The sequence below is a fragment of the Schistosoma haematobium genome, chromosome ZW (genome assembly GCF_000699445.3).
Source record: "Schistosoma haematobium chromosome ZW, whole genome shotgun sequence".
In the NCBI taxonomy this organism is placed as follows: domain Eukaryota; kingdom Metazoa; phylum Platyhelminthes; class Trematoda; order Strigeidida; family Schistosomatidae; genus Schistosoma; species Schistosoma haematobium.
The window spans coordinates 41,863,915-41,888,500 of NC_067195.1; the positions used below are offsets into that span (position 1 = coordinate 41,863,915).

Below are 24,586 nucleotides of genomic sequence, written 5' to 3' on the forward strand. Positions count from 1 at the left end.
AATTATAAATTACGTGACACACAATAGAAATCCACTTTCCTGACAAAAATGATGCACCAAATGTTTATTTCTAGTTAAAACCTGTAAACTGACTCACTGTCATTTTATACCTGATCACAAATTTTTGCTGTTGTGGTATAACATTTTGATCATTAGGTTTAATGTTGCAAGGGACATTAAATCAATAGTCCTCTTCAACTTAAACTTGTGATCATAATTTCACCAGCTAAGAAAAACAACAAGATCGATAATATAAAGTGAATTCATTCTGTTTCAAGGCTTCTCATCGTGTTTATTTATTATTAATATGTCCTCACGGAATTAATACTCCAAGGTTTGGTGTATTTTAAAAACGAGTATGATATGAATGTTTCAAACGGAACTGAAAATTATTATCAACGAAACAGTACACAAGATATATAATTCACTTTAGTTAAAATCGATGCATCTCATGAAGAGTGAAGCAGATGTGATTATATTTACTGATAATCACGATAATCATGATCTTAACCATTGAAAAAAATAAGACTGTATTATAATATTGAGAATAATAGGTGACCATATAATTAATCAACATGATTAGGACCAAAATCAAATTAACATGTGATTATCTATACGATTATGCAAGAGGTAAAAAATTCTATGGTTACAACCATAATAACTGTGGTACCGGAAAACTATTATCATAATTCTGTACACATAGGCCAGGTCAAAAAATTTAGATTTCAGTTGCCTCTGTAAAGTGGAGTAAAATTGGCATTGGATGTTCGATTTAGAATGCTTTGCAGATGCTTACACTATGTCCACTATCCAGCAAAAACCTGAGGATTTTATTATGTAAATTATTTATGTCACCATTTATTATTTACAGTATTATCGTGAAGTCTCTTATTTTTATTATGGCCACAGGTAAATATAACCTCGCTTCTATCCTGCATAGAAATATAACCCTGGAATAATGGAAATAAATACTTACTCAGTTCCTGAATTCACCACTTGGTTATTAAACTCGATATTTGTTTGTAAATATGGGTCAGAGGTCAAATATCCATTTATTTGACAAGATGCCAGATTCATAAAATGTTGTGTACTTGGCAAGGTACTCGGAAATCCAGTATAACCGGAAATATCTGATGCTCCGTGACTACTATCGAAATTGATTGATGTAGTTGGAATCGGTGGTAAGGATAGAGGTAGTGGTGGTGGTGGAGTCGGAGGTGGAGGTGGTGGAGCAGGTGGTGGTGGTAAGTTTGCTAAAATTGACGTCGCTGTCCCCAAAGATGTTCCATTGGAAAAGACCAAACTCTGTCCAGCTGTACTTAGAGGAATATTGTTGATTGGAGTAGTGTTGAATTGGTGTTGAAATAGTACACCATTAATTGCACCGTTTATTACATTTACTCCGAACGTTTTACTATTTATATTGTTACTATTATAACTTGGTTTCATTCTGTTCATTTCCTGATTATGTGTATCGGCCACACTTGGATTCATTATTGTAATCATAGTTTGTGACATGTCACCGGGTAATAGCAGGTCTGTAGATGATGGAAAAACTCAAATCGTGTTAGATATCACTTGGTTAAAAATGAATGCAAAAGTCTTGATTTTTCTTCATATATAAAAATTAGTAAATCTTAGTAAATTGATCAAAGTTGAATAGAAATAAAAACAAGTGGCTCCTAATGGTCTTTGGAACTATGAAATAACAACATTTTTACTCACACCAATAGTTTATTTGAAATACTAATGTGAATTCTGCCACAAATTACTCAATCATCATTAAAAAATCACTTATTTCAACTCAAAGTGTTGATTATAATCACTCAAAAATATCTAATGTGACGAGATTAAAAACAGCGATAATCATCCTTACTTACTTACGCCTTTTACTCCCAATGAAGCATAGGCCACCGACCAGCATTCTCCAACACACTCTTTCCTGGGCCTTCCATTCCAGTTCTATCCAATTGTTGTTCATTCTTCTAATGTCTGTCTCCATTTCTCACCGTAATGTGTCCTTTGGTCTTCCACTTTTTTTGGCCCTCAGGATTCCATGTGGAGGCTGGCCTTGCGACGCAGTTGGATGCTTTCCTCGATGTGTGTCCTATCCACTTCCAGCGCTTCTTCCTGATTTCTTCCTCCGCTGGGATCTGCTTTGTTCTGTCCCATAGTAGGTTGTTGCTAATAGTGTCCGGTCAACGGATCTGAAGTATTTTGCGTAGACAACTGTTAATAAACACCTGTATCTTCTGGATGATGGCTTTCGTTGTTCTCCAGGCTTCTGCCCCATACAGTAGAACTGTCTTGACATTTGTTTTGAAAATCCTGACCTTGGTGTTGGTTGACAGTTGTTTTGAGTTCCAGATGTCCTTCAGTTGTAAATATACTGCTCTTGCTTTGCCTATCAGCGCCTTCACATCTGCATCAGATCTACCATGTTCATTAATGATGCTCCCCAAATATGTAAAGGTTTTTACATCTTCCAAATCTTCTCCGTCAAATGTGATTTGATTGGTGTGTGTTGTGTTGTATCGGAGAATCTTGCTTTTCTCTTTGTGTATGTTGAGACCTGCTGCTGCTGAGGCTGCTGCTACACTGTTCGTCTTCTCCTGCATTTGTTGTTGCGTGTGCTATAGAAGAGCCAGATTATAATCATCCTATGTTTATAAAAATTTTTTAACCGGAGTATTTTGTGCCAGTGTGACGGAACTTTGAGTGTGTTGTGAAATGCAAATGTGATTGCATCACTACAGTTGTTATAATATCTATTTTTTCACACATCCTATTGTTCATGTAATTAAATTTCAGGTAAATTATAAAACGATTTACTTGTATGGTGTTTTTGAAAGTTAGTAAACTTTCTTGAACATTGAGTGGATCCAATGTGACTAGGAAATGTGGCCAACAAAACCATAATAACGTCTTTAAAATTGTCACAATCTAGCTGATAAGTAGCTGGGTGAACTCCTACCTCTCTTGAATCGTACAAGGCATTTCTGATTTTTTGTTGGTAAGCTTAATCTTCTACTTTCGTGATTAAACTCTAAACGATAAGCCTAAACAACAAAATGAGTCTAGGATTTTAAAAGGTTTGTGTCAACTTCCTGATCTCCAAATATTTTGTTCACAACCATAGGTCAAGTTACCAAACCACATTCATAGCTAAAATATTATGCTTTATAAGGTTCAGTAAACATTTTTGGCTAAATCGTGTTACTAGTTAGTTAATAAAAACGGGGATGTTTGATCACGTTTTCCCTATATAATAATATACAGTGAATTACCATTGATTTTAGAAAAAGCGGAATAAACTAAGTGACTACTATTTTGAAGCGAACCAGAGTTTCAGTAGTTTACAGATATATTCTTTTTGAATAGTGCTTCAGTTCTAAACTAGAATTTCAATAGTATAAATCGAATCACCTTAAAACTTTAATTATCATTTAATTGGCTTATTTTTATTGAAAAAATTGTTTAATACTTTAAGACATATATATTACTACATATAGAAGCCAAGAATGACAGATCGAAATAATAATGACTCTTTCCTTTTCTCAAGGATTTATTTTACATTAACGAATTAAGCCACTGGATTATGTCAAAAAACCGTCTGTATTATATCCATTATTTCCAATTCGTTATATAAATAACTGTCATTAAAGAAGTCGGCGATGAATGTGATTAGCATGAAACTCGATTATTTTTAAGTCAAGTTATTATTTTAATAGAGAAATGTAGTAAAATCATTCTTAACAACACTGATAACTGTATCGCAAGTAGTTTTTTCCTCAATATGATTTGCAAAAAATAACAATAGTATCTTTGGTAGCTTACCTTGGGCTTTTTTATTAACTATCTCTTGTCGACATGAACGTTTACCTGCTCAAAATACAATCAAATCGTAAGTATTTTTTAAAACTAAGAGCTGGTTTAATTTAGAAAATGAATTATTCTTTTAAAACAAGCATTAAATATACTACGAAATGAAAAAATGTAAAGAACAAGACGAAGATTTGACCAGAATCATATGAATCGGTTTTAGTGACTGAGACTGCAGCATTGCAATTTCTTTCATATTCATTATTTTATTTTCATCTGATTGATCTCAACACATTCTATTCTCAATTACGACTAACTTTTGTATATCCATCTTACTTACATAACCCGATCGACTTTTTATAGCTTTATGTTTTTTTTGTTATTATGTTTAGTGTTCTAGCGTCTCTTTCCGTTTAAGGTATTTATATGAAACACCTATTTATATTACCTCAAATCTTATTATCTTACTTAATCATCAGTACACTATGATGTTAAATATTCACATCTAATCAATGTCACTGTAATAATTATGTTAATTATAGAGTGTAGGCATCTACTGAGAACTTAACAAAATAAAATAATTTCATGCAATTTAGTTCAAATCTTTTTTCTTGGTCTCTTCAAGATGATAAATGGAACAAAATGTATTCTTTTCTGTATTCCATAGATTTTTTTTGGAGGGGGGAAAGAAAATTGCATTCGCATCGCTGAAAATTAGAAAAGCATTAATTTACTTGAATATATTTCGTAAGAATTCTCATAACGTCCCATGTAATGTATGAATGAAGAAATGCAGGGAAATTAGATAATTTAATAAAAATCCCTTAATATCTTAAATATTGTTCCATTCAACACATTAATTATTAGTCGAATCACATGTATTTCCTTACTGTCTATATGAAGCGTACGATAAGAAATTAATATAATAACTAATTAAGACTTTTATATGACATTAAATGAAACATGTTCTATTAGAAACGCCTAGAAGCTGTTTTTGGTTTTTTTTTAAATTGTATCTTTATTAATTAGAATTATTAGAATTGTATATTGAGGAAAATGAATAGGTTCTCGTCTGGCTTTTTTTTAATGTGATGGCCGAAGTAATTTTCTATTGTAATATTGAACACTTATTGGTTACGTAATACATATATCATAAAGAAAAACGTAAACCAGCTTCGATTAATCAAATAACGAACTAAAATAGATGAAAAATCTGTTTTATAACATTCTCATATACCCTCTAATGAGGGAACTTTTCATTGTATCCTGTTTTAACATTCACAGATTAGATAGGCATGTAGATTTATTGTTAATCTACTCTGGTGATGGTGGGTTTTCTTGAAACTAATTCAGTTTTATGAGTTTTTATTTCTTTTGTTTACAATTATATGAACTATTTTCCAGTTAACTTCAATATGCTGGAACCGAAAACAGCCATTTAAGCCGATGTATGATGAACTTACGTATTTGCTTTTGAAATTAAAAAACACTATGTTATTAAACAATAAGATGAAAAACCTAAGATGTTTAGTCAGTTTCACTATACTCAGATGACACTAATCTAAATATTGAACTGCTGTTTCGCATATAACTAGAGAGTTAATGCAGATCCATATCGAGAAATAAATAGGCTAGAATAAGCTGATTCTAGTCTAATCATCGATAAAATATCCCGATGTACCATGACATATATTTAAAATGTGTAAATCATTAGCAGATAGCACAAGCATTTTAGTGTTTTCTACACTTACCTATCAACAGAATTTCTGTTTGTTCTTAGCTATTTAAGACTATAGATCGTGACAATCCATATGGAATCGTTCAGTATCTGTACACTTATACATGAGTTCGGTTTCCCGTTACATGGCTTTAGTTTAATTTTTACTGCATCGCATTTCTTCCTTATTAATTACTTTTTTGATAGACAAATTACAATTGTTTTAAAATGTGTATGACATTCATTTACACTCTCTATTATTAAACTAAAATGTCCTCTGTTAAGTTGTTTATTAGTTATTCTCAGTTGAATTCAAAACTTACGTTTTCTTCTTTGCAAATGTGAACAACTTAGAATATTGACTTTCTTACTAATATCACAATCAAACATCACTAACCTAATATTCATCGCCTGTTATTATGTATCTATTTCGCAATTTACAGAACACCATAAGAACCATCTAGATTTCATGATTTTCAAAAAGCCGTATCTGATTACATAGAGAAAAAAGTAAATTACTCACTATGAAGACAAGCAGAATAACGAATCGCCCGAGCAGTAGAAAATTTCAAACTTTTTCGCCTAGTTATTAGAGCAATAACCGCTAATAGCACGGCTAAGGACAAAAATAAACCAACATAAATTGCGATTTCTCCAGTTTTAAACATTTGTGAACTTGATATTTTTAATGTAGTAGTTGGTGATTTTATATCTGAAAGGTGAATTCCCTTGAGAACGGCGTTATTCATGGAATCTAAAAAAAAGGTAAATTTACGTGATATGCGAAACTGAAAAATAGAATACTCATAAATAATTTTTGTCAGATAAACATATTGTGCAATCTATAGTTTATGTTTTTTTTGAGATTACTAAACAAAACCTCTAATAAATTTGTCGGTAATTTGTAAACTAACAAAAAGTATTCTACTGAATTCGCTCTAAGCGCTAGGGTAAAATTCATTACACACACCCTGCTATTATCTCTTTTAATTTCTGCTAATTATAATGTATCAAGTTTAAAATGAAGATCAAGTTTAATTGGTTGTTAAGTGAATAGGTTCACTTAAACGAAACTAACTATTTTATGCCTAATAACATTTTATATTACGATAGATTAGAAAATCCATACACAAAATACGATGTAAGTGACTAAAATCAAAATAAACACTCATCCTCTTGAAGTACAAAAGTGTGTCTATCAAACATCTTGAAAAATTTTGTGGCTTGTAAATCACTTAAAAAGTACATAAACTGAACAAAAGTAAACTTGATCAAATGTATACCGTTGTCCAATTTTTAGGTATTTCAAAAATACTTTAATATATAAATTCAGATTAATTAATGAAGTGAAAAACAATAATTTAATGGTCCTTTGAATTCTAGTGCTTGAAAAATTGAATTTAACCAGCAACATTATTCAAATATGATGTAAGCTTTTATATCATACATATAATTGCTTCTGTTTTACAATGAATTACTCAAATTCAAAGTTTTATTCAATCAGTTACTTTGTTCGGCTGAAACTATTCAGGTTATGTGAAGACAAGCACGTTCACTTAACTTTATATCATACAGTTGGCTAATTAGAAATTAACATATTTCTGGTGTTTATTTGCCCTTAATTTATTCGACATTTTGCTTGACAATAAGAAAAACCTCTGACAAATGCACTGGAAATCATTAGCTTTATTTCGAGTAGTATCTCTTTTTTATTTCTGGTCGTTTTTACATATTTATTCTAAAGTATTAATTAGTTGCTTTACAAAATTGACAAATTTTTCCCAACCTGTTTGCTTCAGTCAATTTTACTCTGTATATCATATTACCTTATTATTCTACTTCACAATGGTTTTATCTGTAACATATTACTTGAAAAATAAATATCAGCTGGTTCGTATAATCTAAAAATTGACAAGTGTGTTGTATTTTCAACAGCATGTCATCACATATCCAGGTCCTGGTCGTGACTTCAAGTTAGGCAATGATTTTTAAAATATTACCTGAATGGGAACGATATTACTCAAACTATTGGTTTAGATAGACAGAATTTTACTTACTGATACACTGACTGGAAGAGCAATTTCTTGTCTGGAATAAAGGCAAAGGACACTGATCTGTTATTAGATTACTCATATCCATTGATTTAAATTCATTTTTTGGTGTTATTTGATTGGCACATATACGATGACGGGTTTGTTGACAAACTGTTCGAGCATTGCTTCCTTCTGCTATGACTTTATAGCATGTTCCCCACTCACCCCAGTTAGTCAAATCACCACCTACCGGTCGATTCATGGCAGAATTGTAGGCTAAATGTAGTAAGTGGAAAGTATTTTTTGAGAATTTAAATTTTAGTCAAGTATTCTCAAACTTAATTCGCAGTTAGAAACTATAATAAAACACTAATTTCAGTATAACAAACGGATAACATAATGTGCAGAACAACAATGCAAACTCTAAAATAAAGTGTTCATCTTAGATAATCCAACGTAAATTAAAAAGAATTAGTTAGTCACTTGAAATATTATATTAGGTGGTTGTTAGCTAATGTGATTGAGGTTGTTTTAAAAATGTGCGAACACATTTATTATACATGAGTACAAATGTAGCAAATGTTTTCCCGTACGCTCATCGTTGAATGAGTTAATTTCATTGAAATATCACAGTTTTCTGGACGTTGAAATAAAAATTTACTGTAAAATCAGTTTCCAATCAGTCAATTTTCAATTGATAACTACATCTACACACTATTTGTTTCATAAGACGAGGCCATTTTCTATTTACAAACTGCTGACTCAAATCGCAATGTTAATAATGGTTAAAAAAAATTCAATATTTTAATGTAGAAAATATATAACCCCCTGTGTCTGATGATCCTAATAGCTACTTAATTTAGTTTTAGTTTTAAGGTGAAAGGGGAAACCAACTGGCTGTTATTTACAGTATAAAACGTAGTATTAGTTATTAGCATTTGTAATCAGAGGTGAAGGTTTTACTTGTTTGAATTTATAAACCAACATGATAAATAAACAGGTAAACAACTCAATATCTGGGAATTCCTAATGATAATAGCCAGAGTTTGTAACCCCAATTAGGTCTGCAAAACCAGCAATTATTTATCTGTGAAATCACTAAAAGTAATTCGATGAGCTATTAAAAGTAATTTTTACTGGTAATTTTAAATAAAATACGAGCACATGCAACTTGAAATTGAATCGATGTAACTACATAAGTCAACTTGGCACAGTAATATGTGTGGTGTAATTTTTTAAAGCTAAACAACTTTCTTTTCAATCAAATAGTTACATTTGTCCATGTCGAAAAAAACAAATTGTCTTTTTTAACGGAAAACATTGTCCTATCATAATCAACGTTACTTTATGTAAAAAGGTCACTAGGAATTTGTAGAACTCTCATAAACCTGACTTACCATCCTGTTCAATTAAGCGCAAACACTTGAGTTTTTGAGTTATTGGTAAACTTTGTATATACATTTTATTTGCTCATTTAACTAAAAAGTGACATGATATGGGCATGATATTGTTACATATGTGGAAAAGCATCAGTAATTTCTTTTGCTTGATTGGCAAAAAACAAAACTTCACTTCCTGATAGTTAGTCAAACGAATATTGAGTAATATAGACAATCCTAAATTTATTGCAACAAACTTTGAATGCGTTACCAGCTTACTGTTAGTGAGGGCGTTAATTTAAACGAAGAACACTATCAATCGGACTTACGGAAAATATTGACTCGAGCAACTGCACGTCTTTTCTCACCATTTAGACAGGCTGCTACACATGTATAATTTCCGCTATCTGCAGTTGTTGTATTTTCTATGATCAAGTGATTATAGTCATTAATTACAATATGTGGAAACGATTTAGTGTCAACACGCTTTCCATCTTTTAACCAATAAACCTAAAATTAAGATGATAAAAGAATAAAAGGTTACTTTGATCTTTGTTTTTTGAGGGGATCGAAACCAAGAAAGCATCCAAAAATAAATAAATTCAGAAAATGTTCAGTGTTCAAACTCTTGATTAGATTAAATCTTTCCACTAATTCCTAAGTGGTATTCGTATTTCCATATTCATGCATCTAGTTTAAACTATATTTATCGCGGATGCGGGCTAAGGATGCATAATTTAGATTCCAACCGTTTTGAGTTTTAAAAACGTTCACAAATTCATCGAATAATTTACCACTGAAAGAAATCCCATACTCATATTCATCGACAATAACAGTTACCATTATTTTTTACTTCGAATCTTAAATCAATCTAGTAAGTTCCTCAAAATTATAATTTTATATTCAGTTTAAGTTTTATTGAGCAGTTTTAACGAATCAACGTGATTAGAGTGATTTTATTATTTGATTAAAGTTTAACTAATATATAGAAAAGAAAACAATGATTAAAGTACTTAATTTTCTATAAATTAGATGATCAAAAAGGTAACTTTTAGGGTGTTTACTAACTAAATAATCCTTAAATTAGTCCAATGTTATAGACTACGTAAACGCGTAATTCGTCACACCATTTTGTTTTAGAACGATGTAAACAGTTTAACTAAAATCCTGAAACTTGGCTTTCTTTTATATCCACAGGTCAATCATCAGTGGTAATATGAATGACATTTTGATTTTGATAGTCGAAACCTCAGTAGAGTTAGTGAGAAATACTGTTGTCTATGATAAAAGTTTGTATATATTTCCTTGCATAAACGGATATGTTAAATAAATTTATGTTTTAAGTAACACTCCTGAAGTTACGGTTTTGTTTTTCTGGAATGATTATTAGTAACAGACATCTACCTAAAATATTTAATAAGTATTCTGCTTAAACTTGATATTTTCCCATTAATTATCATTACAGCCCAATGTAACGTATGTCTTTATACAAACAAAAAAAACAAATAATCTTTGCTTAGTTACGAAAGTGTACTCTCCAGTTTGTGAATAAAATCCGTTTCTGTCAAAATAAAATTATTAAAAGCCTTAAATAGTTTGTAGAAAACCACTAGACCATAAATGAATGAGTAATCTTTCGAGACATTGATGTTTCAACAGATAGGAGGTTAGAATATTTTAGAAATTTCACATTACATGCATTACAACTGCTATCACTAAACACAATGCGATAATATAATTATTTTGAAAACTAACAGTAATCAAGCCACATTACATAGTATACTTTGCTTAGTTTTGTGAGAGGCTTGGTAAACTGGACTTCTGGACTAAACAACCAACCTATGAAATAGGTAATTATAGAGAATAATGCACCCTGGCTTCGAGCAGTGAGTTATTGACCAAACCCAATAAATCCCGACTTTGATGTCATATACTCAAATCGTGTTTTAGAATAATTTAGATGAAGGCTTTTATGATTCCTAAGATGAGCTAAATTGAAGTATTAAAAATTCATGGACACAGACTTAGAAATATTAAACATCTAAGTTAAAAAATATTACGGAATAACTTGATATTTAATATTTTCAATAATATAATAATATATTTTAGGGAGTCCTAGACTTAAGGATTTTTTTATGTTGTTCATAAGGACAAAACCATTTCTGTGATTCCTAAACGTTCAACAACAGTATTAAATATTTCGATTGCGATGGTTATACGCAAGTCGGCACTTAGATTTCAACCAGGCTAATAGTTTGATGTTTGAAGTATAATATTTCTAAAGCACAACAAGTTTTTAACCGAAATGGTGGATATTTTGACAGACAATTTGATCTTCCTTGGAAGAGCATCAACAATGATATAAGGAAATAAAAATCAAACTTTCATGGACACTCATCTGATCATAATCGTTAAAAAAATTACGTTAAACTAAGGTCATAGAATAAACAAGGGCTCTTGCTAAAGTTCACTCTCATGAGTATCTGGTATTTTTACATTAACTGGCAGTATCTCCAAAAGACTGATTATTTGTTTTATTCGATTCGAATCACGTTTATAAAACGCCTAGTAATTAAAATCTCTTAAATGACACTACTAGAAAATTCATGGGTGTTAACATTATTAGGGATTTTTAAAACTACATTATAAACTTTGTTTATATGACTATATTACACCCAGTATTAGATATTGTAATCGTAATATGATAGACAATGTCTGTAAACAATACAAATGCATGTAAACAATATGACTTATACCTATTTCTTGAAAAGGAAATTAAACATTGTATTAAAAAAACTTCTAAAAATACTTTCACATACTAATTAAGCATATTCCTATCAATGGCTACTATTTCTCCCCTAGTTTTTATCAAGCCATATAAACTAACTATGTATATGCATAAAGATCCAGCGAATAAGTATTAGTTTTTGAAGCAGTAGTGTTTATTTAGGTGGCTAGTGTATACAAGTGCGCTTGTAGTTAATAATAGCCCTAAAAGTACAACTTGTATCTAAGTATGTTTCTCACTTAGGAGAGCTAATTAGTAACTATGACATATATATAAGCGGAAGAACAAAACATTAGATTATAATAATAATAGCACAAGTAGATATTTATATTCTCTGTAAAGGTAAAAATAATCAAATGAGCAAAAATAGCAGTCATTTAATTTTTACATTATTTCCTCCTTGCCAGAAATACATTCACTTAAATAATTCTGTTATTCATAACTTTGTTTTAATAAAATGTCAATCAGAAGTTTCTAAAATGATATATAGTTTAAGAAGTGTCTCAGTACTTCTCTAGCATAAAAAATTAACCTGTTCACGTGTATGTTCTACTTTTAGCAATAAATAAATAATCCTTTAACATGTTGATACAGCTCTAGTAGACAGAGAATATAAGATAAGATTACTCGTCTACTTACTGACTTTAGTTACATCTTTGAATTTATTGAGTACAGTTTGATAGTGGGTTAGTTTTTTGAAAGCGATCGTTACAGAATTTTTCTTGTAACGTAATCGAAAAAAAAACTTGGTTTCATATGAAGAAATTTTATTTCGGATATGACGATTACACACTACATATAATACAAAAGAAAATAGATATCCCAATCTTATTCAAATAGTTATATTCTTTGCAAATAATAAAATATCCATGTTAGGGTGAAATGCTAGAGTTTCACACCTCCATAGTGTTGCTAGACTATCATGTATACCTGTGAAAATGTTGACAACGTAGTTTACTTAGACTGTCTGCCATGATTTAATAATATTTTCACTTGGCTGGTTGTCGGTAATATTCGCCTAAAGACTAAAAATCCTCTAATAGGATGTAGTAAACCTAATCAATATCGTTTAGGCTGAATACTGTCCACCAATAAAACAAGTGCTTAATCTTCCTAATTCTTTTTGGAAACGTTTTAAATAATACAACTTTGTGATAACAAAAAATAACTCAAACATTTGTCGGGAATGACCGACTGAATGACCAGAAAAGCTATATCCGTTTACTATTTACCTAAACTAGATTTCTTAAATGCAATCAACCATTAATATGCTAAACAAAACTATTCATTTAACTTCACGCCTTTTTGTCAAAGTTTTCAGCTGAAAAACAGCGATTTAAATAATACAGTGATACTGAGTATTGGTAAAAACATTCTTATTAATTAATCTCAATACAATAAACTGTATTTTAGACATTGAAAAAAAATTAGAGTTCATCAGTTAAATTTCATCTTACTGACAAAGCTTTGAAATAAACGTGAAACTTATTGGGATTCAGCTGAGATAGGTTTTATACTGATCCCATTTATTGGAAAATATAAGTTAAGAGTTCTGTGTTATATTTTTGAAAAAATAGTATTTCATCATTTGCTTTCTTGAATAAATGTGTTCCTTCTTCATTTTTACAAAAACGTTTTATTAAACGTACTGAGTAAACATCTATTACCTAAATTGCATACATATATACTTGCTCATTGCTTTTATTGGATCTGGGTATGTTTAACTGAGAAAAAGTATTATAACGACTATAGTAGGGAAATTTATTCCAATATTGATGTATGAGAGATATAATAGTACCTTCAAATTTAAGTGGTATAATTAAATAATGATGTAGCTAATTTACGGCAACTATCCTACAACCAATTTCGATTATGGTTAATTTTGGCTAAGACCTTTTATTAACTTACTTAACAGACAATGTTATTAGAACAGTAACAATTCGCATATGATCACTAGACCACATGACAGACTAGCTAAAATGTTGATTGCTTAATTATCACTCGATGATTCATGTGTATGTACGCGAATCCTATTATTAGCCTTTGCTTTGCCTTGCTGAGACCTTGGGCGGTTCGACTATAAATTTGCCTTTGTATTTGTTCGCATACATATATATTCACTTTTCTGCTTCAATTTCGCTTGATGTGTTTATAGCTTTGTGATCTACGCTGTCCGCTAATAAACTGTAGTTACCGCTTCTCATTGCCGTCTGGTTTTAATCATCGTTGAGATTTTTATTATAACGGTTATCGAGGTGATCGATTAACCAAACAAAACCACTACAAACTGCACACATAACTTTATGACTATAAATATTTACTTCTAAATTACTTACAAGGCATTTTTGAATGTGGTTTGGCATCTTACAACATTCGAATTGGATTAGTATTTTATTTTATTTTACAAAATAAACATACAAGACCCCTACTTATGAAAATAAGAGTCTAAATAGACCTATGTGATATAAAGTTTATTAAGCATAAATGACTTCATCAATATATTTTCTTCATGAACGCTTAACTTTTATCGTATTCTAAATCATATCAGAAAACCCTTTGAGCTCATTTAAAAACTGATATTCTCTCCTGCCTAGTAATTTAATCTCGTAATTATGATTTCCATTAGCGGTAGCCAGGATGTTTTCATGTTTAGTAATACCGTAGTATTACACTTAGTTTTATGGGATTAATAATAGTTATTTGGATTTTCATTCGGATTTACTCAAGCCTATGGGAATTATTTCTTTCACAAACTTTTAGTTAGTTGTAAGAAAATATGTCTCCACGTTAGAACTGTAAACTGCTTTTATACAAACTAAACACTAATTAAAAATAAAGGATATTTAAACTAGAACAAAGTTGAGTTCTTTTATATTTTAACCTTATCTTTAAAGTTTTCAGATATAGGCTTGTGATAGGAACTACCATTGGTTCATAGTCACATTTAAAAACAAAACCTTGATCGAGAAATTTAACTTTAACTTTTTTATATATTTAAAGTAAAAGAGACCTTACAAGTATGTTAAAAAGTGTTTCAGTTTCATATCACTAATTGTTGTTTAATATATTGTGCATGTGATAACCCTTCATTCATTAGACCTTAGATTTTGTTCTAGTTTTTTTTAAAGATACATGTATAAATATTTTCTAATAATGTGTATGATTAATAAAGTTTTCTTTGTTAGATTTAAAAGATACTTAATCTACTCATATATTAGTCACTCCTATTGTGAATTCGCTTATTAGTGTTCCGCCAATTGTTTATTTGTTTTGTTCATTTATGAAGTTGATGATTTACCCGGAAAATAAAACTTTTGCAGCATTATCTATCTAACGTTTTCATATTTTTATATTTTACTAGATAACATTAAAAAGGACAACATTGTTACTTCTGTAATTTTAGGACATTTATCTTCAAGCTAATCTGAACAAAAAACCTGTCTAATCCATCATAATTCACTACACCGCACCTCAGCTACAATTATCACCACCACCCCATTATATATTATTTACCACTAATGGATAGAATAGATGACAGAGGTTAAGTATTTAATGCCTTATGTTCTCTTTATTAATAGTCCACTTGTTTACTTCTAGACAGATGCATTATAGATGACTAGTCGAGGTCACTGATTATCTCAATATTGAGATAATAAGAAATGAGAACAATTAGAAAAAACGCCAATCCTAAATTCAATTAAGTATGTAGAATATATCTTCATTATATCTGACATTTCATTAAATTAAATGAAAAATAATAATTTTAGCCAATTGAAAATAGTTTCACTAAAGCCTAAGTTTATATAATCTATAATAAACTGTTTCTTTGAAACGAATTTGTCACTCAGAAAAAATAATTTTCATTCAACAAACTTTTTGTAACTGTTTTACTACGAAAATATCTAATTTTTCGGGAAGATTCAGTAGCCTGAAACTATTTGATTGCAAAGTACACTAATCAGAACAAAAACTGAACGTTCCATCGTTGGTTATATTTATAGGTAAATGTAAAGGTATTGTGTTCGCATGAGTACCTGAGGCTCAGATATAAAAATGATTACTAAAAACCTAATTAAACTCACTTTTTTAGTAATGATTGGTTAATTCAGTCTAACCTATTTCTTCTAATCTGGAATATATCGCAGAAAATAAGTTACACTCAGATGGTTCTGATTCTAATGTAGTTTGACACCAAGACACTTAATCTACTATCGATGATGTGAACCTTACAACTGATGTTTGTTCTTTGAACCTTGGTTGGTAGAAATAGGATAACGATTATTAACTTTAGACTTGAATCAGAAATACAAAGCCTGCAGAAGTCCATTTGAACGAGAGTAATTAATTAGCTTTTGGTAGGGTGATAATAGTCATTTTGTCGTCAAATAAATATGGAGTCAAAAAGTATTTTTGAAATTGAGTCAGCTTTATGAGCTATATGAAACTTTATCAAAACCATTCAGAGTGAAGTATTTGTAAAAATGCCAAATGCCTATAATCAACCCTACTGAAGCAGTTATAATAAAAACATTAACTGAGCAAAACTTTTTCAGCAATTTTCTAGTGACTCTTTACTTTAATTCCTTCCAGACAGTGGGCATAAACATACGAAAATGAAGCCAATTATAAGCAATACACGGGATTACTACATGAATGATAAGTCTTAGATCTGTTACTAGTGGTACGTAACTCACTACATCATTGAACAATTCAATAAAGACAGTGGCATATAATCGACTGAACTAAGTTCATCCTAAAAGTACTGTCTAAACACGGATTCTTTAACCATTTCTTTATTAAACACGTTTACTTTAATTTAATTTACACATCAGTGGATAAAAAAATGCCCAAATCAAATGTTCCGTAATGCTGAAATCTATCGTATGTCAGACTAAATTTAAAAATGCAACAGAGATTCCTAAATTCATTCAATCATAACCAAATACATACTAGACGGAAACGTCTAGTTTCCAAGATATTCTTATCGTAAACGCTAATAATGGTGACTAGATACTACTGATATTTACACTTTTTTTTCTCTTTCTACACAATCAGAGTAAATCACTTGGCTAATTTACATCTGATAAATATTTTGCCGCACCATAAATATGCACATTATATGCATTAGTAGTATTATCGATAAAATAATATGGTTTGTCTACAAATAATGATGTGCCCATGTGACATTTTCAGATTAAAGTTGTCAGTAACTGAATGAATGTTTGTCTAAGATTTTCGTCGTCTCTTTTTCCTCACTAAAATAAATAATAAATGAAGCTGAATTACTGAAAGTGATAAGTCGATATCTTCTTATTTTTGAAAAAAAAATATTATGCTTACTAACTAACGTTTGACTAGATACTATCATAGTAAACTCCTAATATAAATTCACCAGGAATTTTAATTCCAAATCAATCATTATTATAGATAGGAATAAATAGTAAGAACAAGTGGGAAAATCTTAGTAAATCTAATTAGTTTCATATAAAATTATTACCGTCTCACTGATGTCTTTAGACTATTTTTTTTCTTTTAAGAATATGACAAGAATGAATGGTGACTTATTTAATCGCACAGTTTAAACAGTTAGGTAAAATAAATATAGAAAAAATTAGTCATTTTGTTTAAATGGAATTCAGAAATTTGTCACTTATAACTATTTCAACAAATTTCCTGATGTAGAATTTCATTTACAGTTCTAGTAACTGAAAACTACTGTCCTAAAGTGACGTTCATCGGACAAAATTATTTGAAAAATAAGATTGAGATTGGGATTTTGTCAAAAGAAAAACATGAATTTTGTTCAGTCTGAATTTTTATAATCAACAATAACCACATTTGTGCCTACATAGTTTCTTAAAATACCGGGGAAAAGAAAGTTTCCTCAATCTTCTAGTTAAAATTTCTAAAATGTTATTTAATAGGATCTACTGTATTTACCCAATGTTAGTTACGTAATTCCTGATCATATATTTGAAAAAGTATATGATCTGTTACTGTGAAACATAATTCCAACAGGACCTCTCATAACTGATGTTACTTCTTAGTCCTAATTTGTGATATAAGCATATTTTTTCCCTGGACCCTTTAAAGTCAATTACTCGAACATCGGATTTTCGCATTTGCACCGAATTCATGACAACACTGAGATATGACATAAATCGTTCAAGGCTATATCAAGCAGTTGTTTCCTAAAACTAGTACAATAAGTATTTGGGTATTTCACTTACCTTTTCTTTCAAAATTTAGAAACCATCTAAATTTGGATTAATAATAAAATTCGTCAGAGGTATTATTTTGTCAAACCTCATTAGAATTATAAAGTACGTTACTCAGAAACCGTAAAAAAGACTGAAATTTAAGAATGTTTTTGTTATAACGCTCGGGGTTCTTCGTCTGCACGAATGGGACGTTAATTTAACTTAGACGAATATCTACACTAGCTTCCTTTTCAGTGTCTAGTGTACAGGACTTCAATACAACTCTAATCAAGAACACATGATTAGCCTGACTAGAAAGTAAATATATTTCCACACCAAAAACCAGGAACAATCAATAATAATAAGGATAGGGAAATATATAGCTCATCTAACGCTTGTCGGACTATCTACAAGTCTGACTAAACAAACAACCAATCAATATCATTCTCGTCTACACATCAGTTTCCATCTAAGCTCACAATTATTTTTTTACATATTACATTTCTACACATCATTCAGTGTTGATCAGTTGCTTTATTACTTAGATAAGACATGAGGTACATTAAACAAACAGACATTTTGTGTACCTTTTTATTCGACTTCACAGAGTGAATTTATTGTGAAGAAGCCGAATTTTACTGGCAATTATATGAAATACCTATACAATTTTTGTTTAGAAAACAGTCAATTGTCTAAAAAATGAAATTTATGAACATTTAACAGAGATCAGATATTGAAAGTATCATGTAAAATATAACATCGAAATTATGATCTTATGTTTAATGGTGACTACGAACGAAATTCTCAAGATGTATGTCGTTTTATATGAGACTAGTAAATTGAATGTTTACTAGATATTCTTGGATTGCCAACTATTGTTTCAAAACCATACATCTTTATTAACTAGGTCATAAAAGTCAATTATACTTTAACAGATATGGGTGTTATGGTATTCTTTACCCTCTGAAATATTTAGTCATCAAGCTAAAATGATGTAACTGTGTTGACATTTTCGCTATCTGTACAAATGGATTATCTTTACAATAGAATTTGATTAATTAGCATGTATCATTACATTCCCATTTTCTTGTTGTTTTAGCATAAAATTATTCCATTGGCATTGCTTAGATGGTCGTAATAACAACATTTATATTCCATCAGCTCAAGAAAGCAAAAAAGCTTAAAGATTTCATTTGCTGACAGTTTATCGAAAAAAGGAACGGGTTGAAACACCATTTATTTTATAAATTTACTTGACTGATGACGTTGACCTAATTACTTCACATCTGGTTAAAAGGCGTAGTTCTCACTTGATAGAGGTATATTCTGTTCCCCAAAACCATATAAAGTAATTAAATCAACAAACTTCATGATGGGTTATCATTCTTTGCTTAACTGTTGTACTCTACAAATTACTGAACCTATTGGTTTATATTGTCTGAACGTTTCTGTACATCATAAATATTGTTCACAATGTTTATTGTCCTGACTCATACAAAGATCATAATCATGGTACTCACACGGTCTAATAATACAATATGATACATATAATCGATGCGTACTTAGCAATATGTAAACATACTAACAGAAAATATGCAGAAAGTTGCTGGAAAACAAAACATGTATAAGCACGTAAGATATTCAGTACTATTAGTATTCATCTTATTTTAACAGGTATAAAACAATCAATAATAATAAACGAATCAACCTACTTCAGGATTAGGATCTCCTTCAGGTGGTAGGCACGTTAGCACAAGACGTTTACTGACAGCTAAATCTGTAGAAACCGGTTCCAGTTGGAATTTTTCATCTAAATCTAAATGAACAGAAAAAACATATATTCCCTTAGGATGATCAGTTGTCATGTAAAAATGGAGTAGCCAATCAATAATAACTATTAAGCGAGGAATTCGGGAACTTAAATTATCCATGATAAATGAATATTGCCTTCGATGAGAGATGAACAGCTTTAAAAGATTCATACAGTGTTTGTTAGAGTTCCTGAAACAATCTCAGTAAGCAAGTTTATTAACATTCATACATGTAAATACTATCAAATACTAGCAAAATAAGATTGATCTACGAATCAATAAAATGATAAAAGTGCGCCGAAACTACATTATCATGATCAGGAACTGTTAACTATTTTCGATATGTTTGATTTATGAGGAAAAGATTTTTCATCTCCTCTGAGAATATCAATATCATGTAACAAAACGCGCTTTGAAAAGTGTAAACTACAACTTAGTTGAGACGACAATCTTCTTTATCAAGCGCGAACGTGCCGTGGATTCTACCTTGTGATAGTAAACGATATGGGAAGAAAAACTATACAATGGTCCTAATCAACTGTTTTCTCAATAACTTCAATAAAACATTGTACATCCAATTCAAAATTTTGCACTAACTAGTGTATTTTGTTTTATGAAAAAATCTACTCGGTTAATGCTGCTACATGGAAACAGGGTGAACAACATTAAATAAAATTAGGCTTTCATCCATAAGTTCTGTTATTTATTTATTTATTTCAACACATAAATGTCGGTACAAGAGGGCACCAAATATATATGCGCCACATCATATTTGTGTGTGTCAGCTGCGATACTGCCCGGGTGCCCAGACCGAAGCAGGTGGTTTTCTTAGGGGACCACACCCCGAGCCTTTGACCTAAAGGTCTGATCCACAAGGCAGTGGGGCATCGTGAGATGCTGTCCCATGGTAGCCGGTGACCAACGATTTGTTCCTTCAGGATACTGGAGCCCATGTGCACCATTGGTTTGAGATCCGGTTAAAGCGCCAGAAATTCGCTTTTCGTCCTCTCATTTTCGTAAACAACACCCGTGGTGCGAGAAGGCAGTGAGTAGGACTTCCCTGGCAGAGGCTGTATACGCGTGGCCATGTGAGAGCATTTCGAGAGGGAGGGCGGGCCCACCCCACTCTCGGCCATACCAGGGCATTTGGGTGTCTAGTAAACATCAATTTATCATTCACTATACATAATTTGCAGTACAATAAATGAGAAAAATATGCTAGTGAAAAACGATAACAACTATAATTGATGGCGTCGAAATCTCATATGGCAAAAGTAACATTTGGTTTGGTAATGCATTTCAAATAAACCATAAACTGCGTATGGTTTGATATTGTGGGAATAATGATCGTACAAAATAAAGTCAGCAGAATGAAACGAATTATTGCTAAACACATACTTTAAACATGCTGTCATCCTGAAAAATATTTTACGAATTATGAAACTTCATCGTAAACTTTGAGATACAAGACTTTTACTATTTCGGCGTTGCATTTTATTTATTAACGTTTTACCTAACTTTGTAATGCTAATGAGATTCATGGTTGATCTGTGATGTTATTGAATCAAATCACATAAAATAATAATGAAACATCTGACTGGATTTAAATATCACTGTAAACAACAGCACTAGGGCACATTCACGAGATGAGTCTCAAACAGGACAAAATACACTCTATGGGTTATACTGCTAGCCACAATCGGTCTATCTTAAAGATTGTCTAATAGTTCTCTGAGTAAATTTATCACTATACACACCTAAGAACACTACATTGATAAATTCTAAAAAGTCTAGTTTTATGAAGCAGCTGTTGAAATTCTGATATCATGAATGCTAGTGGCAGTTATTGGATATGATCCTTAATTATTAACATAACTGTTTTTAACAAAATTTCATGAGATGTTTACGTTTCAGGTCCCTTTGATTACATGAAAACCTAAAAACACAAATTTTGGCTAACTATTATAATTAGAAGTTATTTCAAATAGGTTCTACATCGTAACTCACAAAGTTATATGTAGATTGTTACTAACATTTACAAACTCATTATCAAACCATGTCAATTTAAAAGCCTGTAGAGGATATTAAAATCTGTGTAAATAAAACAACTAAACACATTTGCGCCTCCGTTCATCCCACCAACATATAGCTTAACTAAACTTGGCTTTTCGTAGTTATGTATATCAATTGAAATACATTTTTCAGGCATACTATACAGTTAAGTAAATAACAGAGATATGATTGTATTCAGCCTTCGTTGAGTATTAAACTGCTTTTCAACAAAACTTCAATCCAATTGAATAGAAAAATAAAATTAAACAACTGTATAGAATTTACTACATTTTAAGGAGTTACATGCATATAAATCATTTCTTTGAAAATAAATTTATCATTCTCAGATTTCATTTTGTATTATTGGTTAGCCTTAAAATGATTTCGCTAACTGATAATATTACTTTTAACCTATTCATCATACACTTGTTTTTGTCATCAGATAAACTAAGAAAATGACTGTTACTGAGTTAATTAATCAAATTATACATGTTATATATGGAATAATTTCATTTTAAGTATAACCATGAATGAAATGCAGTTGAAGTAAACATAACACTATTGAAAAGAACGTTAAAATTAGAATGAGTCATATGATCTCTCTCTCTCTCTCTCTCTCTCTCTAAGACAAACACAATCATAAATTTCATGATATAATCAGACTAACATTTAGAAGAAAAAAAATGTTCGTTTCATATTTTGTTCAATAAAATCAGATGGTTATCTTGATTACATAACTCCCTCCAGAAGTATTTTATACAAAAATTGTGATTTTTAACATGCGTATTAGAAATTTTAAAACATCCATTTAAAACAGAAAAATACATTTCTGCATAATCTGTAGACTATTTTAAGAAAACCATGAATTAACAACATGGTTTCCTGTTTAATAATATAGACCTTTCTTAAGTTTCCCCAACACACACACACACACACTGATATATATACATCATCTAAAGGGAAATTTATTCCGAGTCTATGAATACAGATCCACGATAATGCCACTTTTGTGAACAGATAATGATCTTTTTTCAATAGTACCTGAATCATACCTATTCTCTTTGAGAAAAGAATGAAGGCAAATAAACAATTTTAGATGATTTAACAAATGAATGGATCGAATTAGAAATTCATTGAATAAGTATCAACTAAACGTCAGCGTTCTCAGATTCATTGTTTGATATAACACTTATGAGTTTGAAGTTAGGACTAGGCCTGCCTCAAGAAAAAAAATCATCAAAATAGAACAAAATTTTACAAAGTAAAAATAAACTTGGTTAATCAGTCTCTAAGCCTTACAATTCGAGAATGCAATGAAGTAGAGTCGAATAGAAAAATCAATTATCTGCCAATGACTCATTGCTATGTATAATAGAAATGATTTAAAAAGGTTAACTGAAAGTCAGAACATGTGTAACAAACACATCATTTAGGTTAATTAGAAATTCAATGTAAATTTACTTTTTCCTTCTCATTTTGATAATTAAATTTGTTGTTTCACATATACTTTCGTATGGGTTTATGTCAACATACTTGTTGATGGATGCATTTAATGAATCCACAAAAATGATTTGTTATCAATAAACAAGTAAATTATTCTTTGGAAAACTAAAAAAAAAAATGAAGTTTTCTTATTTAATTTACAAAATCTTTAAATAACATGTAGATGATGGGACGATGATATTAAAGAACAAAGGTCATGATTATGCCTTTTAATTCAAACTGAGATTGACAAACTTCTTTCAAGTCAATGAATTGTTTCATTTGTATTGGTATATCAACAGGATCATAAATAATATCACTACGTTTGTTAGATAAACGTCATTCACTTCTGTTCACTGACAACATTATATTATCAGCGATTAACGATGTATCTAATCATTATTTAACCATGAACAAGTTTTAATCAAAAAACTTCAGAATGGTAACTTGTAGTTCGTATTGCACGGTCAATGTGTCATTTTTAACGGTATTTTTCCTCAATTTTCGTCAAATATTTGTATATTTGTAACTTCAACGTTGAAAATATCCCGTTTTCTAATGACTGGAATAAGTGGATAAACATATTTTATAGTGTTAGATCATAAAATTGATTAGTGTGTTTGTTCAAGAATCAACCCAACAATGAATTTCAAATGTTTCCAAAAATCTAAGCTTATGTTTATCATACAAAACGGCAACTAATTTCTTTATATTCTATTTAATATCTAGTAAATTAGAATAGAATCTTTAAAATTAATTATAATTGAGTTAAAGTTGATCAGGTAACATTAGCTAAACTAATTTTAGTTATAATGGTAAGAAATATATGTACTGAAGGCTAACGATTTCGCGCTTCTAAACCAATCACGATGTACTGGTATCTAAGTTTAACAACTGACTGATTATTTCATCTCACCATTCATTGGCTTTTTAAGGCTTACAGAATAAGCTAAAGATGAGTTATAGAGAAGCAGGAGTCATTATAAAAATATGAAGACGTTGAGGGGATTGAGAAATAGCGAATTATGCAATTTGGTTTTATATTTGTATATACATACGATTGCATTTTTCACTTCGATGATAAATAAATTATTAACTTTTAACTTTTTGGCACAATGTTACTTTGTACTCATCAACTTAATTTTCTAGTCTTATTTCGAGCTGGTTAGGTATTCTTTCCCTAGATCGAAGTTCATTCATCAATGATGTTTTATTTCATGAGAAATTTATATTTATATTTAAATGAGCTGTCATGGCACATAAATCATCTGTAACGACTATCATTTCTTCATATAACATCAT

The 24,586-nt window shown here is 30.4% G+C and overlaps 1 protein-coding gene across 2 annotated transcripts in view; it reads right to left on the reverse strand.

Moving 5' to 3' along the window:
• Window positions 1-24,586, reverse strand: part of UNC5D_1 (Netrin receptor unc5d) — a gene marked incomplete at its 3' end in the record, with an annotated part of 104,579 nt that overhangs the window by 25,676 nt on the left and 54,317 nt on the right. For both annotated transcript variants that reach the window (XM_051211426.1, XM_012942636.3), the window contains exons 3-8: window positions 19,652-19,755; window positions 9,281-9,461; window positions 7,597-7,848; window positions 6,063-6,293; window positions 3,838-3,882; window positions 977-1,538 (exon numbers count right to left, since the gene is read on the reverse strand). In XM_051211426.1, coding sequence (XP_051071484.1) covers window positions 977-1,538; window positions 3,838-3,882; window positions 6,063-6,293; window positions 7,597-7,848; window positions 9,281-9,461; window positions 19,652-19,755 — 1,375 coding nt within the window. The remainder of the gene's footprint in view (window positions 1-976; window positions 1,539-3,837; window positions 3,883-6,062; window positions 6,294-7,596; window positions 7,849-9,280; window positions 9,462-19,651; window positions 19,756-24,586) is intronic.